At 47.9% G+C, this 17,480-nt stretch overlaps 1 protein-coding gene across 1 annotated transcript; it reads right to left on the bottom strand.

The window, feature by feature from the left end:
- Nucleotides 1-405: 405 nt before the first annotated feature.
- On the bottom strand, nucleotides 406-6,043 carry SLC2A4 (solute carrier family 2 member 4). The gene is made up of 11 exons (XM_037493931.2): nucleotides 5,826-6,043; nucleotides 4,421-4,537; nucleotides 4,137-4,309; nucleotides 3,922-4,046; nucleotides 3,694-3,809; nucleotides 3,431-3,593; nucleotides 3,162-3,349; nucleotides 2,891-2,995; nucleotides 2,646-2,747; nucleotides 1,958-2,161; nucleotides 406-1,456 (listed from the first exon to the last, which is right to left on the bottom strand). Exons 1-11 carry the CDS (start codon nucleotides 5,856-5,858, stop codon nucleotides 1,253-1,255), a joined length of 1,530 nt encoding a protein of 509 aa, XP_037349828.1. The 5' UTR covers nucleotides 5,859-6,043; the 3' UTR covers nucleotides 406-1,252.
- Between the last annotated feature and the right edge of the window lie 11,437 nt (nucleotides 6,044-17,480).

The raw sequence follows: 17,480 nt of genomic DNA, 5'->3' as shown, positions 1-17,480 counted from the left end.
CCCAGGGTTTTGGTTGTACAGCTCCCAACAAGTGCTTTCGTCACTGTCACTGTGAGCTTCACTTGCCTGGCTGTAAAACGGGGAGAACCTCCCTTGCAAAATGAGTGTTTTGTAAAGTGCCAAGAGCAGTGTCTGGCACTTGTAGCTGAAATTTATTGAGCATTTACTTTTAATAAAAGCAATGGCTAAAACTAAGTGGGAACATGGAACACCAGCACCCAGCTTCTCCGGCCTCCAGCTAAAGTTGGGAGGAGGGTAGAGTAACAGTCCCTATCTCAGCCCATCCATGAGTGCCTTCACAATAGGACACCGGTCTCATACAGTGACTTTATAGACGTATTTTTATATATATATAGATATATATTTATATATACATACACACATATATATTTATATATATATACACACATACACATTTAGTAAAACAAACCTTTGACTTCTCCCTGTCCCTTCTTTTCAAACATATACAAAAATATCTGACGGCTTCTTCCACCCTAGGGTTTACAGGCAAATTTCCCTCTTTCCCTTAGTTGGGCAAAAGCCTGTGGATACAACACCCTTTTAGGATGGGAGAGGAAGCAGAAAGAGCTAGGGCCCCCTTAGCAGCCTTGGGAAGCAGTCAGGGTAGAGCCCAGAGGCCTAAGTCTAGAGGTGGGATCCTGCTATCCCTTTCTCTTGTCACCTATGGGCATGTGTTTCCCCTTGCCCCGGAAGGTCCAGAGAGAGGAGAGGTTAGACCTTAGGAGGGCATGTCCTTTGCCCTGGAGGGGTCAAGTCAGAGCCCCCTTCACCCAGAGTCTGTGTATCAAGAATTCAGCGAAAGTGCCAGATCGTGAGAGGAGTCCAAGGTGGCAGTAAACCACTTCTGTCCTGCTCTTGGCTTCAGTTCAGCCCACTAAAAAGTCAGTCTTTGAACCTCCCCTTCTAATCCCCCTTCTCTACTTTGGGGGGAGGGGAGCATTCTGGAACTGAGGCGAGTAGGGGTAGACTATGGAAGAAAGACAGGAAAGGGGAGAATGACCCACCCTTATGGCCACAGCCTAACCACAACACATAAATAATCCAAGAGAGTCACACACGGGGAATGAGGGGGTGCTCAGACCACCCATCCTTCTAACTTCCCAATTCTATCAGGCTGCAGGGGTTTTCTCTGGCCTGGAAGTAATGGGGAAGAGAAGGTTAAAGTGCTGCGGAGGAAAGGAGGGGGTCTTTGGGAGGTAGAGAACACGGTCTCCCACCCAGGCCTGGCCCCTCAGTCATTTTCATCTGGCCCTAAGTACTCAAGTTCCGTGCTGGGTTTCACCTCCTGCTCTAAAAGAGAGGGTGTCCGGCGGAAGGCAGCTGAGATCTGGTCAAATGTCCGGCCTCGGGTCTCAGGCACTTTTAAGAAGGTGAAGATGAAGAAGCCAAGCAGGAGGACCGCAAAAAGAAGGAAGACGTAGGGACCCATAGCATCCTGGGACAGGTGGAGAAAAAGGTGTTGGCAAAGGGGAGAGGGGTGGGAGCACTGCAGAAAGCAGGTGGCTCTTTGGCAGGGCAGTAGAAATGACCAGCAGTGAGAATTCATGAAAAAAGGGATTCCCTGAGCCCCAACTCTTCTCTGGTTAGTTTTCACCTTCTTTCCATCCTGTTACTCCACCGTGAGTGTGGACTCCCTGCCATTCACAGTATTCATATGCAGTTTAACATTGCAGTTTATCACTGGTCTAAAGTTAGGCCACTAGTTTGTTTGGACGTCACCTCTGTTACTATCCAGTCTAGTTCAGCTCCCTTCTTTCCTTTGATTTTGGTGGAGTAGGTAGTCTTGGGGGCCCATGTGGTCTACCAAAGTGATCCCCAGGTGAGTATTCTGTGGGCTGGGGTGGGGGGTCCCTGACTGTAAAGCTAGTGGACTCGTTGTGAATTGTCCTCCTCTGCTCTATGGTATGGAAAATTGGAATGGGGACAGAGGACCTACCGCAACGTACTGGAAACCCATGCCAATGATGAAGTTGCAGGTCCAGTTGGAGAAACCAGCCAGGGCCATGGCTGCCGGACGGGGTCCCTGGCTGAAAAGCTCAGCCACGATGAACCAGGGGATGGGCCCAGGACCAATCTCAAAGAATGCCACAAAGCCAAAGATGGCCACAATGGAGACGTAGCTCATGGCTGGAACCCGCTCCTGGGGGACAGGCAGGGAGGGAATTCTGGTCAGGGCTTCCTGAAACTTCCTTTGCTCTCAACCCAAAGAACTGAAATCTACCCCTCTCAGCAGCTCACAGTGGGAGCTCACAATGCTCAAAGCTCTTGAGCATTTCTGAGCACTGACATCCAGCTGTCTGCCCCATGCCATTTCTGGGTAGAGGGAAAATTATAGCCTCTCAGCTCTTAAACTATTAAGTCATTTTCCTCCTGAGTTCCTGAGGTTCATTGTTCCTGAGGTTTTAGTAACAGATCTCCTTTCTGGCTGCTGAAGTTGAGCCCCAGCTTTCTTCCAGAGCAGACCCTGGTACAGTCTGGCTCCCTCAGGAGCACAGATCATGGTCCTGGCACACCCAGAACCCAAGGCATGTACAGTAAGGAATGGCCCTGGCTGGCCACACAGCCTCTTGGGGCAGTTCCCATGGATTGGGCCATTAGTCCCTGTCCTACTTCCCAGGCCTCACCAGCAGAAGCAGAGCCACAGTCATCAAGATGGCACAGCCACACATTCCTGCCAGGCCTAGCAGATGAAGTGTCCGGCGCCCGGCCCGTTCTACCAAGAACACCTGTGGAGAGTTGAGGACTTAGGACCAGGGCACAGATAGTGGGAGAGATTGGGCAGGTGGGGAGGCAACCAAAAGTAGAACCTCCAAGACTCCCTGGGATGTGAAGTCAAATGGTGGGGGCCATTCCAGAAGCTAGCAGTTACCGAGGCCAAGGTGAAGACTGTGTTGACCACACCGGCTCCTATGGTGGCATAGGCTGGCTGCCCTACCCCCGCTGTCTCAAAGATGCTGGTTGAATAATAGAAAACCTACAGGTGAAAGAGAAGAAAAGGGGATGGCAGGGATGTTCCTCCCTCCCCTGCAGCCACACCAAGCTGAACTCACCCTGGGGTTATGAGAGGGGCTTACTCCCTTCTCTCCTCCTCTTAAGCTGTTCCTTACCCCTGCCCTGCCCAGAGGTTGCTGCATACGTACAGCATTGATGCCCGAGAGCTGCTGACTCAACTGCAGCACGATTGCAATGATTAGGGGCTGCCGATGGGTACGGCTGCCCAGCAGTTGGAGAAGAGACAAGGGACGCTCGCGCTCCAGCTTCCGCTTCTCCTCCTTCAGCTCAGCCAGTGCTCCAGATACGTCAGCCCAGCCTGTCAGGCGCTTCAGACCTGGAGGCAAAGAGGGTCAGACTTGAGAGGGCAGGGAGGGGTCTGGAAAGGCCGGTACTAGCAAGATGGGGGGAGGCTCACTTTTTCTGGCAGGCCCCTCCAGGTTCCGGATAATGTAGAGGTAGCGGGGGCTTTCTGGACAGAAGGGCAGCAGGACCAGCTGCAGAAGGGCAGGCAGCACTGTGATGCCCAGGAGTAGTGGCCATAGGGTGGCAGTGCCCAGCAAGGACTCCAAGCCCAGCACCTGTGGGAGCAGGGTAGGAAGGAGGGCAGGCCATTCAGCCTGTTCCCCAGAGACCCACCCCAACCCCCTACAGAGACCCCTTGAGGCCAGGCCCAGTCACCTGGGCAATCAGAATGCCTATGACGATGGCCAGTTGGTTGAGTGTCCCCAAGGCACCCCGCAGGTGAGTGGGGGCGATCTCCCCCACGTACATGGGCACCAGCCCTGATGTCAGCCCTGGGCAGAGGGAAGAGAAGAGGGCTGAGGGCAGCTGCCCACTCCTGCCCCCAAGCCCAGCGATGGTGAAGGAGAATAGGACACTGTGCAAAGCCATAGTGCTGGCAGGTACCTGAGTAGGCTCCAATGAGGAACCGTCCAAGAATGAGCATCTCATAGGAAGCAGCGGCATTGGCTAAGCCCATGAGGGTACCCCCCAGCACTGCCAGGATGTTGTTGACCATCATAGCCCTCTTCCTGGAAGGCAAAGAATAAGACTGAGAGTTAGAGTCTTACCCTGATGTGGCTCCCTTCCTATTCTCCCACCCTTGCCCTCCAGTCCCATACCTTCCCAGCCACTGAGAGATGATGCCGATGAGGAACGAGGAGATCATGCCACCCACAGAAAAGATGGCCACAGAGAGAGCCCAGAGGGTGGTGAGGGTACTGGGTGGGATAGAGCCAGGTCCCTCAGGCCCCTGCCTCCCCAGCCACGTCTCATTGTAGCTCTGTTCAATCACCTGGAGGACGGCATAAATTGATTTCCTGCAGATCGTCCCTCTCTGTTTATCCAAATGCCCCCTGCCCTCCTTGTTTGGGTACCCCCACTCTGCCAGCTGCAGGCCCCTCACCTTCTGCGGGGCATTAATAACCCCGATGTTGTAGCCAAACTGCAGGGAGCCAAGCACAGCAGAGAATACAGCGAGAACCAGGGTCCCTGTGACGCGCTGCTGAGGGGGTTCCCCATCCTGGGCAGGCAGAAGCAGAGAAGAGGCATGTCACATGCGAATGATGTGGTTTCTTTCCTCCGTCAAGCACCCAGGCCCAGCTGGAGTTTTAAGATGCTGGGTTCCATCCAACATGTTGGGTGAGGAAAACTGGGCCATATTAGGAATAGCTTAGGGATCTCAATATAAACAGGAGCAGGAAGAATCCAACAGTAACCCCAGCATGGAGGAGAAACGGCATGTTTGAGTCGCACAGGCTGACCTAGGTCTCACAATTCCTCTGTGACCTTGGGACAGGATTTGTGTGACCTTGGGCAAGTCACTTCCCTACTCTGAATTTAGATTTCCTCTTCTGTGAGATAGGGGCAATGTTACCTGTTTTGCCCGACAGTGAAAGTGTGAAAACCAAATGTTAACCAGATGTTAACAGTCTCTCTGACAATGCCGGTTTTATAAACTAACAAGTGCATTATCATCGTCAGTCTGTGTCCTCTTCCCTCCCCACGAGGGGTTCTTTCAGCCGGCGGCTCCTGGAGGCCCCCAACAGGCTCAAGAAGGGCAATTCCAAAAAGGACATCTCGGTCATTCCTCTTGGCCTGTGGCCCTTGGGGTGGCCTTCTCTGTCTCCGCCCTGGCCTCCCCTCCCCTCCCCCTCCAAACTAGGAGGAAGGCTGAGGGGGCCGTACAGGCTTTTGCCTGGAAGAATCATGCCCAGGGGTTGGGGGCGGGAAGGTGGTGTGAGGGGCGGTGGCACTGGTGGCCGCTCCCTGGCGGCACAGTCTGTCTCCAAGCGGAAACCTGAGCTGGGGGAGGGGGGGCCTGACACTCCCCTCCGCCCCTCCACCAACCATGGGGCCAAAGGAAAGTTCAGCGTCCTGGAGGGTGGCCAGGAATGGGGGTGGGGGCCCACGGAGAGCCTCCCGTCCTCGAAAAACTGCCCCAGGTCCTGGCCAGACGGACAGGTCCTGGAGGACAAGACCCGCCTGAATCTGCTTTCTCAACTTGGATAGAGGGCAGGGTGTCCCCGACCCCCGAGGAACGCGCCGCGCGTTAGAGAAGGGGGCTAACCCTGAACTCGCGGAATACCACGGTGGCCCGTGCCCCCGAAGCGCCCCCCAGACCCTCTCTGCCTTGGAGGGATTGGAATCCGACGGTCACGGGGTGTACGGTCCAGGTATATAAATAGCGACTCCTGCCGCCTCCCCCTGCGCCTGCGCAGGGACCGCCCCCTAGCTGACCCCAGCCGCGACCCCGGCCCGACCAAAGCAGGATGCGCACCCCCGTTTTGCCCCAACAAGCTGAACCCTACTTCTGAGCCGATCTGTTGGAAGCCCGACGGCATCTTGTCCTGGCAGCTGGGGCCGCAGGAGCTGCAGTCGACCAGAGGCGGCGATAGGGGTCTGCGGCCTGGGCTGAAGGGCAGAGGGCGCGGGGCTCTTGGGGTCCCGGAGCGACGTGCGGAGGGCGGTCCTGGCGGGATCCACAGCCACAAGCCAAAGAGCCAGAGAGCAGCAGGGATCCCGGGAATCTGGCAGAGCCCGGCTAGGGGGAAAAGACCCGAAGAGCCCCCACGGAACCCCCGCCCCCCACGGGCCACGCCCTTCACAACACCCATTGGCCAGGAGCCCGCACACCCCGGGAGGCCACGCCCCCCGGGCGGCTGGCGCGGGCGCCGGGCTGCTCGGGGCCACACCCGCCCGCGTGCCCGGGAGCCGCGCCCCGAGCCCGGCCCGCCTCGCGTGGATGCTCCGCCCACCCCAAAGTTTGGGGCCGGAGAAGCGGTTTGAAGCCCAGCGCCGCGGGTCGGGACTGAGGGTTCCGAGGGAAAGGAGTGTCCCGGGGAAGAAGTGGGGCGACCTGGGACTGCGCGGGAGCCGAGGCGCCGGGTGGGTGAGGAGGAGTGGCCTGAAGTAACCCGGGGAGGTTATTTTTAGTTCCCACGTTGGGAGACGCCAAATGTCAGGTCCCGAGTGACCTGGCCCGTCCGGCGCGGAGGAGGGGAGGGATGATGGAGCCTTAAAGGGTCCGCGACGCGTTCCCCACGCGGGGGTAACCCCGGGGTACCCACCCGCTAGGATTTCCTTTCCTAGCAGGGCGATGTCTGGGCTCGATGGTCTTCCCATGCATCCCTGCTCTGGGCGCCGCTTATTTGGCTGATCCCCACACCTGTTCCCAGGTTCGTTGGTTTCTGGAGGCGACCCGAGGGCACTGGTGGTCACATCGACTCCCCCAACCGCCCAGATGTCCCTGAGTCACGACGAGTGTGCTGGCGGCGAGAAACCTCTTAGATACGCTCTCTGGAGGCCGCTCCGGGTTTGACTCTCCAGCTAAATCCAGCCCAGCAGAGAGGGTACAAACCAGAGTCGGCGCGTCCGGAGAAGCCGAACCCTCGAAGGAAGAACTGGGAGCGCGCGGCTGGGAAAAGCAGCCTCGGAAGCGTGGAGCTGTAGCGCCCCCTGGTGGGAGAGCGGAGGCCTGGCCGGGCATTCTCTGGCCCCTCCTATCCCTCCTGGAAGTCATGCTTTATTCCTTCTGTCCTGCACCCACCTTATCCAGTTAGTTACCAACTTTGGTGCTTTGACGGCCTAAACTGTCCAGTTCATCTCCACATATCCTGCTGCCACTTTGATGGACACAACCATCACCCTGACAAGTCTTTGCTTACATGGAGGGTAGATAATAAATATGAAATTCAACCACATCATTCCTGCCCCCAAAGTCACTGGCTCTTTGTTGCTCCTACTGTCAAATTCAAACTCATCTTCAGAGAGAACAAACCATCCTGCCTTTCCCCTCCTATCTCTGCCTCACATGACATATCTTTTTAAGTTGATAACTAACTATTGATACCTCTTGAACCTTGAATATAAGTTTTAGGGTTTCATGTTTCACTCCACAGTGTCTTTGCTATACTGATCTCTCAGTCTGAAATACCAGGGGTTCCTATTCACCCTTCAAAACAAGTTTACCCCTCTGTGAAACCTCCCTTGACTTTGCTCCAGAAAGTCGTGTGTTCCCAGAATAGTTTATTGTTATTGTTTCTTTTCCATACTTCATCTTAACAATAGATCATCTTGTTTACCACTATGTCCCCAGAATGGGAGCACCTAGACTAGGGTGGGCATTCAGTACATGTTTGCTGAATAAATGAAATGAAGGTTAGTGCCTATAGCCAAGAATGCAGGGTGGGGAGCAAAAAAAAAAAAAAAAAAAAAGGTAGCCATTTGGTGACTGGTTCCAACTATCTGACTAAAGCAGTGTAGATGAAGAACCAAGGTCTGAACACTGAGGAGAATGAAATAGGTGTGAACAGAAAGAAGCAGAAGTGATTACCAGCAAGGTAAAAGGAGAAGCAGGGATGCTAAAATACCATAAAGAGGCAGGCAGGGAGAGGGAAAGGAGTAGAACAGCACCCTTTGGGGGGCAGATGAAAAGTAAGCTTAGTGGGTAGAGAGCTGGCTGAGGGTATGTCCTGCCTCTTAGGGCAGTGTACATTCCTCCTCTTTGAGAGGTTTTGGTTCTGATGTTTCTCAGGAACCCATCCAAGTTTAAACCCCAGAGGAAGCAAAATCAAGGAAAGTGAGTCAGTAGCAGATATAGGAGGTAGAGTAATTTGAAGAGTGTGGAAGTGATGGGAAAGTAGGAGAGGAGACAGCAGGAATAAGAGAATTGGGAGGAAGAAACAAAAATGGCATGGAAGGTAGGGAAAGAAATTGACTCTGTGTGTGTTTTGAAAATTCACCATGAAAATTATCTGTCTTTATATCTATCTCCACCAGCAGAATTGCTGAGTCATAGTGTATATGTAGACCTAATTTGACTAAGTACTGCCAACTTGTTCTTCAGAATGACTGTCACTACCAACTGCAGTGCTAGAATGTTGTTACCATTACACCCTCCCAGTTAGCAAAGGATATGGACTCAGCTCAAACTGCCTGAGATTGAGCCCCAGCTCTCATATTCACTTTGTGTCCCTAAGGATGTCACCTAAGTCCCTTGTGCCTTATTTACCTCTCTATAGGGAGATGGGAGATAATAGTAGAATCGACATCTTAGGGTTTTAATGAAGGTGAAGAGTATAATATTCATCTAGTGCTTAGAATAAATTGAATAATATTCATAAAGCAGTTTTATGGAGGTATACTTGACAAACAATAAACTGTATATATTTAAATTGTTTTCTTTGACATATGTATGTACCCATGAGTGTCCCCACAATCAACACAATGAATATACCCATGATCCCCAAAGTTTCTTGTGTACCTTTTTATAATCCTTCCCTTCAATCCCTTCTTCCATCCCTGGGCAAATCTCTTTGTCATTAAAGACAATTTTGCTTTTTCTAGAATTTTATGTATTTCTTTTGTCTGGCTTCTTTCACATAACAATTATTTTGAGGTTTGTCTATGTGGTTGCATAAATTAAAAATTCCTTCTTATTAGTGAATGTCATTGATTTGATTATCAATAGTAATTAGTTTGATTATGCATTCACCTGTTGATGAAGATTTGGGGTTTTTTTTTATTTAAAGTTCTCATATGCAAGTCTTTTTTTTTTTTTAAGATTTATTTATTTATGCCTACAAGAGCTGGGGTGCAGGCCAGAGATGGGCTGGGGTGAGAGGATTCACCAGAGATTTGAGTGGGGAGCAGAACAGGCAGACTGACTGAAATACACTGCTGAGGGGAGCAGTGGGAGAGACAGGAGAGGTCTGCTGCACCACGTGGGTCAGCTCCAAGGCTGCTTATAGTTTCTTTGTGCTGCGTCTTAACCCTTGCGCCACCAGGAAGGTCCCTGGGTTACTTTTAATTTGGGACTATTGTAAATAAAATTGCTAGGAAAGGTCAGGCACAAGTCTTTGTATTGTTAGGGCAATTTCCCAGAGATATCACACAGCACTCAGAGAGGTGGAGAGAGAGAGAGATTTCATTGTCCTGGTTGATCCCACGGGGGAGGGGGGGCGGGGGGGGGGCTCAGTGGGATCGCTCCCCAAAGCGTTGAGCACCCAAGAGTAAAAATGGCAAGGTTTCATACAGTTTGTGTAAGGAAACTTGCTATCCCATCCATCATAGCATAAGCATTCTTTATTGTTCCAGAAGGGGGTTCAAGGTAGTCATGGCTACCGCTGTGAACAAGCAGTGCAGTACACCCAGCAACTTCTCCGCTCCAGCAAGCAGCAGAATCAAAGCCGTAGACTCCCACAAGCAGCAGGCTTGGGAAAGCAGCAGAAACTAAACATCAGATACCCTCAAGAAGCAGGCATCGGAAACTTCCTGCTTCAGTATAGCTATATGTTGTTACTTGGGAAATCACCTGGTAGTGGAGTGGCTGGACTGTATAATAGGTGTTTGTGTAACTGTTTATGAAACTGCCTGTTTTCCAAAGTGGTTGTACCATTTTACATTTTCAGCAATGTATGAAAATTCCAGTTCTTTCACATTTTCGTGAACCTAAGACAGTCTTTTTAAATCTACAATGTGACTACATGAGATTTTAATGACATAAATGAGAAGTTGCTTGGATTCTAATATTTGTAATTCAATAGGAAACGTGATATAGTTTGGAACATTGGTTAGCACTTTGGTTTTCTTCTTTTATACGTTCCCTCCTTATATTCTCTATTTTTCTCTTGAAGTATTTTTCTCTTTGATTGGCAAGTGTTTAAAAAAAACACCTTAGTTCTTTGTCATAGTTGGACTTTACAAATATTTTCTCTCACTTTGTCATTTCTTTTTTTTTTTTTTAAAGATTTATTTATTTATGCCTACAAGAGCTGGGGTACAGGCCAGAGATGCAGGGGTGGGAGTTGAGAGGATCCTCCAGGGACAGAGTGCAGAACAGAACAGGCAGGTTGACTGAAATACACTGCTGAGGGGAGCAGCGGGTGAGACAGGAGAGGTCTGCTGCACCATGTGGGTAGCTCCCTGGCGGTTGGGATTGAACTTATGCTGCAGAGATTGTAGATAGCTTCATGGTGCGGTGCTTAATCCCTTGCGCCACCAGGGAGACCCTGTCGTTTCCTATTAATTTTTCCTTAGTGAACTTCATTGACTAGAAATCCTTAATTTTGGAGTAATTGAACTAACCATTTTTTTCCCCGATGGTTTGTGATTTTGAAAATTTGCATATGTTCTTTTCCATCTCTGCACACAAATATATTCTCTTACCTTTTCTTCCAATAACGTTATATTTATAGTCTCTTCATTTAGGTCTTTGTAAAAAAATTTTTTTTGTAGTTCATCCCTGTTTTGGGTGTTAGGGATACAGTTAATTTTTCTCCCTAATGAACTACATTTTTCACATATCAAATTCTGATATATATTTGTGTCTGTCTCTGAGCTCTATTCTGTTCCATTGATGTATCTGTTCTAGCATTAGTGCTCCAAGGTCAATGTTGCTGTACTTCATAATGAATTGTAGCAAGTTTAAATTTCTGGAAGGGCAAGATTCTTTTTATTACTCTTCCACAGACTAAACCATCTGTGTTTTTTTCTTGTCCCATACAAATTTGGGGTGTACTTATCAAGTTCTTTAAAAAATAGCTGGGCTTGGGCCTCCCCAGTGGCGCAGCGGTTGAGCACTGGGTTGCGAAGCTGCCCGCGGCCTCTGCAGCGCTGGTTCGATCCCCGGCTGCTCCCCGGCCACCGGAGGAGGGTCCCACATGGCGCGCAGACCTCTCCTGCCGCCTGCTGCTCCCCTCAGCAGTGTACTTTGGTCCTTCTGCCTGCTCTGCTCCCCGCTCTGGCTCTGGTGAATTCTCTCACCCTCCCGCGCTTCTGACTGTACCCAGTGCATGTATAAATAAATAAAAATAAATCTTTAAAAAAAAAAAAATAGCTGGGCTTGGGGCCTCCCCTGGTGGTGCAGCGTTTGAGCACTGGGTTGCGAAGCTGCTGGCAGCCTCTGCAACATCGGTTCCATCCCTGGCCACTGGCGAGGGTCCCACATGGCACGCAGACATCTCCTGCTGTGCCTGCTGCTCCCCGCAGCACTGTATATCATCAGTCTGCCTGTTTTGTTCCCTGCTCTGGTTCTGGTGAATTCTCTCACCCTCCCGTGCTTCTGACTGTACCCAGTGCTTGTATAAATAAATAAATAAATCTTAAAAAAAAAAATAGCTGGGCTTTTTCTTTTTTTTACTGGTAATATATTAAATTGTAAGTTGTTCTGGAGAAAACAGATATCTTTATTAGTTAAATCATCACACTAAAAGCATGAATTATTTCTCTATGTGTTCTTTTATTAGAATTAAAATAAAATTTTCGAGGGCCTCCCTGGTGGCGCAGGGGTTAAAGACACAGCACTATCAAGCTGTTGGCAGCCTCTGCAGCCCAAGTTTGATCCTGCCTGGCCAGGGAGCTACCTGTCTAGTCTGCTGCTCCCCTCAGCAGTGTATTTCAGTAGATCTGTGTGTTTCACTCCCCACTCTCTCTAGTGAATCGTCTTACTCCCCATACCTCTGGCCTGTACCAGAGTTCTTGCATGCATAAATAAAATAAATCTTCAAAAAAACTTCCCACTGAGATTTTCTAAGGTCTAGGTTACCTTCTGAGATGTTTTATAATTTTTGCCACTGATGCAAATTCAATTTTATTTTTTATTACATCTCGAATTGGTTAGTGCTAGTACAGTAAAATATTAGTGACTTTTTGGTGTGTGTATGTAAGTTGATCTCAACCTTGTTGAATATCTTTGCTAGTTCTAATAGTCTCTGTTGATCTATTTGCTTTTCTAAGCAAATGACTATGTCATCTGCAAATTAGTTTTATTTTGTCCTCTGCACTACTCCTTTTACTTCCTTGTAGTATTTCTCAAGGGACTATCAAACAAAAGGGATAATAGTGGACATCTTTGTCCTTTTCCTAATCATAAAACAGATGAATCAAAACATTTCTTCGTTAAGTATGAAAATTTCCTTTCTAATCTTTAAGAGTTCTTATCATAAGTAGATGTTGAGCCTTATCAAATGCTTTAAGATATATTAATTTTTTTCTTTAGTCTGGTAATGTGGTGAATTACATTGATGGATTTTCTAGTATTGAAACCCTTGTATTCCTACGGTAAACTTTCCAGTTTTGATATTTTACTCTTTAATTTCATCCAGTTAAGTAATATTTTATTACTATTTGATTTTTGCACTCGTATTTAAAGATGAAATGATTCTATAATATTAATACCTTTCTTGTATTATCCTAATACAATATCCTGATTTCAGAGGCAGGAATACCCTAGCCTCTTTAAAGAGCAAGTCACTTTTTTACACATTCTCCAAATCTGTATCTCAAAATGCACTCTAGGCTGAACCAGGGGAGATTATTGGACTGAGTCTCCCATTTCCTAAGCAGGGAAAATATTATGATGCCTATTTTATAGATGAGTCAATTGAGGCTCAGGAATAATTATGTGAGGTGTAATTAAAACCTGGAATGGTTTATGTGGGTCTATAACACTTCTTGGTCTGATCAGTAAAGTAATAACCAGTGACCAGTACAGTTATTAGTTTTTGAATAATACTACGTATTATTAAAATAATACTGCAAGTTTTCAAGTCCATTTATTTTTCAGAACTCATAACACATTTTCCCATCGAAATAAACATGTCAGCTGGATTCCTAGATCAGGTTGCTTATCTCTTAATATTACTCATCATCCCCATGTTGTGGTGTATATGCTCATCTGACCCAATCTCCCAAGCAGACTTGATCTTTTGAACTTTTCTACTGTGATCTCTGGACTCAATGACTGCCATCATCTTTATATGCCCAGCCTCTTTGACTGTTCCCTTCCTATACTTGGCTGTCTTGGAGGACACACTTCCCTGGCAACCTTCTTAATAAAGCTTATGTTCTGACTTTACTCCCTATACTTCAGGGTCTCGAGTTGCTCCCCAATGCTGCATCTAGAACATTAATCTTCCTTTTCCTTCAAAATCCTCTGCTTGGGCCTCCATGGTGGTGCAGGGGTTAAAGACAGTGATATCCAGCTACTGCCAGCCACTACAGCACCATTTTGATCCCCAGATCCTCAGCTACTGGGGAGCTGACCTACATGGCACAGGCAGCAGACCTCTCCTGTCTCGCCTGCTGTTCACCTCAGCAGTGTGTTTCAATTCATCTGACTTTTCTGCTCCCCAATGATCTCTGGTGAATCCTCTCTCTCTCTCTTTCTCTCTCTCTCTCTCTCTCACACACACACACACACACGCATGCATGCACACAGACACACACACACACACACATGCACCTCTGGCTTACACCCCAGTTCTTGTATGCATAAATAAATAAATCTTTTTTAAAAAAATAAACAAAATCCTCTGCTCCTTGGAGTTCTGGAACTCCAGACAAGGAGTCGGGAAGTGTATTACCCACCAATTCTAATGGTTGCTAGTGTTTTCCAGCCTGGTCATTTACTCACATTCACAAACAGCTTTTGCACCTGATTCATGGTCTTCCTTTTTTTTTAAAGATTTATTTATTTATGTTTACAAGAACTGGGGTACAGGCCAGAGGTGTGGGGGGTAAGAGGATTCACCAGAGACAGAGTGGGGAACAGAACAGGCAGATTGACTGAAGTACACTGCTGAGGGGAGCAGCGATGAAACTGGAGGGATCTGCTGTGCCATGTGGGTTAGCTCCCGGTGGGGTGATTGAACTTGTGCTGCAGGGGCTGTGGATTTCTTCATAGTGCTGAGACTTAATCCCTTGCGCCACCAGGAAGGCCCCCTTACTTTTCTTTTTTAGCAAGACCCACCCCTGGTTATTTCCAACCATCCATTTTTCACTCCTTGCACCCAACTACTTGAAGGCTTCTAGAGGGAAAAATTCACAATGATGTTGACTAGTCATACTTTATACCAGTGATTCTTTAACTGGTACCAGCTTTACCCCTCCCCCTCTCTGGGATATTTGGCAATGTCTGAAGACATTTTTGATTGTCACACTGGAGTTCAGGGGAGAGTTCTATTGGCATCTAAACAATAGAAATAAAGATGCTGGGCCTCCCTGGTGGTGCAGGGGTTAAAGACACAGGGCTATCAAGCCATGCCAGCCTCTGCAGCATGAGTTCTATCCTGACCAGGGAGCTGACCCACATATGGCGCAGCAGACCTCTCCTGTCTCGCCTGCTGCACCCTCAGCAGTGTATTTCAGTAGATCTACCTGTTCTGCTTCCCACTCTGTCTCTGGTGAATTCTCTCGCCCTTGCCCCCCACCCCTCCACCGCCGCTGGCATATACCCCAGTTCTTGTACGCATAAATAAATAAATCTTTAAAAAAAAGAAATAGGGCCTCCCCAGTGCGCAGCGGTTGAGCGCTGGGTTGTGAAGCTGCCCGCAGCCTCTGCAGCGCTGGTTTGATCCCAGGCCGCCAGGGGAGGGTCCCACATGGGGCGCAGACCTCTCCTGCTGCCTGCTGCTCCCCTCAGCAGTGTACTTCGTCAGTCTGCCTGTTCTGTTCTCCGCTCTGGTGAATTCTCTCACCCTCCAGCACTTTTGACTGTGCCCAGTGCTTGTATAAATAAATAAATCTTTAAAAAAAAAAAAAAAAGAAAGAAAGGATGCTACTAAATATCCCACAATGCACAGGAACTACAACAGAATTATCTGACCCCAAATGGTGACACTGCTGAGGTTGAGAGATGCTGCTTTAACTATTCCAAGTCTCCAAGGAGCAACCGACGACATAGGGTCTTTGCATTTGCTGTTCCCTTTGCCTGAAATATGATTCTCTCATGACTGGCTTACTATTACTTCCTCAGAAGTACTTCCTTCAGTTACTCCCTCAGAAAGGTCTCCCTGACTTCACTCTAAAGTGGATCCAACCTCATCACATTATCCTGTTTTATTGCCTATGAAACATGTACTCTTTTGTTTATGTTTTTATTGCTTGCTTCCTCCCTCTCGATCTAATTACATGAGTACAATGTCCTTATGTATCTTGTTTATAACTGTATCCAAGTGTTAAGCACAGTGTCTGGTACATTATACAGGGACTCAGAAACTATCTGTTGAACAAGTAGATGGAAACATTACTATTTGCCTTTCATTCATTCATTCATCAAGTATTTATTGGTGATAAAACACATACATCTCTGCCCTCTTGGGATATATAATACAGTGGAGAGACAGACACTAAAAAAATGATCACACAAAGTAAATAATTTCAAACTCTGACAAAATCTTTGAAAGAAAAGCAGAAGTAGTGGTGACAGCATTGAGGAGGTGATCTGATTTAGTTTGAGGGTGGAGTAGTCAGATCAGGCTCCAGAGGAGAGGCGACATTTGAGCTGATAGCTGAAGAATGAGTTGGTTAGTGGGATAGAAGAAGGGGTGGGAGTAGAGAGAAGAGCATCCAGGCATAGAGAACAGAGTGTTCGTAGGCATTTTGATGGCAAGGAACATGGTACATTTCAGGAAGACAGAAGCCAGTGTGGCTGAAGAACAGAGCCGATACCATAGCCATACTATGGTATGGTACTTATTTGCTAAATCCAGTGGAGCAGTAGGAGCTAAGAAGTGTGGCTGGAAGATTTCAAACAGATAGTGACAAGATCCAACTTTCTAAAACAACAACAACAAAGGACAAGTGGGGAATCAAGGACTTTGCTTTGAACATAACTAAAGTGAGTCATCTGGCAAGATGGTGACTTGGTCTGAGGTGGGGCAAGTGAGTTTGGAGAGCAGTTGGATATACAGTTGACCCTTGAAAAAAGTGGAGGCTAGGGGTAGTGACATTCCCCCACAGTCGAACATTCATATATAACTTTTTAAATCTATCTTTTCCATGTATATAACTTTTGACTCCCCTAAAATTTAATAGCTTAGAAAGCCTTATTAAGGACATAGTCAATTAACATGTTTACAGTTATATGTATTATATTCTGTATACTTATAATAAAGTAAATGTTATTTAGAGAAAATGTTAGAAAGAGAAAGAGAAAAAGAAAACGTTATTAAGAAAATCATAAGGGGGTCTCCCCTGGTGGCGCAGTGGTTGAGCGCTGGGCTGTGAGGCTGCCCGCTGCCTCTGCAGCGCCAGTTCGATCCCCGGCTGCCAGAGAGGGTCCCACATGGCGCACAGACCTCTCCTGCCGCCCCGCTGCTCCCCTCAGCAGTGTACTTCGGTCCTTCTGCCTGCTCTGCTCCCCATTCTGGCTCTGGTGAATTCTCTCACCCTCCCGCGCTTCTGACTGTACCCAGTGCTTGTATAAATAAATAAATAAAATCTTAAAAAAAAAAAAAGAAAATCATAAGGAAGAGAAAGTACATTTATAGATTATTGAAAATAATCTATATAAGTGGACCAATGCAGTTGGAATCTGTGTTGCTCAAGGATCAACTGTACTCAGGTAATGAGAAACATGGGACTTTATAGCTGGAAATCACCTTAAAAAAACTCACCATTAATTAAAAAGTAGAATGATAAAAATGAGTTCATTACAGTCTGCTTTTTGGAGAAAAAAACCAGGCTGGTTAGCTTAGTGTGAGGAGCCCTTTAATAAGTTTATTGAATAAAAGAAGACTTACAGAGACTGTTCAAGAGGAACAATGAAAAAAATGTGACAGGAGAGGTTAAAAAAAGGGAGAAAAATGAAATGAGAACTTAAAAAAAGTGGGTAAGTCAGAGGTTTGAGAAGGTTGAAAAGAGGTGGATTGGAAGGAGACTGGGCAAGAATAGGGGGAGTAATGTGCACACAGGAAGAAGAGTACACGTAAGAGAAAGAAGGACTACCTGGGGATGCTGACTCCAGGGGAGCTGGAGATAGGGTACAAAGTAGATTAACGAGGGCCTCCCTGGTGGTGCAAGGGGTTATGATGCAACCTATGAAGCTGTCTGCAGCCTCTGCAGCACGAGTTTGATCCCCAGCCAGGGAGGTGACCCACATGGCACAGCAGACCTCTCCTGTCTCGCCCACTGCTCCCCTCAGCAGTGTACTTCGGTCAATCTGCTGTTCTGCTCCCCACTCT

Source organism: Talpa occidentalis, unplaced genomic scaffold (assembly GCF_014898055.3).
Source record: "Talpa occidentalis isolate TD23 unplaced genomic scaffold, MPIMG_talOcc4v2.1 talOcc4.7, whole genome shotgun sequence".
In the NCBI taxonomy this organism is placed as follows: Eukaryota; Metazoa; Chordata; class Mammalia; order Eulipotyphla; family Talpidae; genus Talpa; species Talpa occidentalis.
The sequence above is the reverse complement of the archived record's forward strand: the minus strand, read 5'-3'. Positions and strand labels throughout refer to the sequence as shown.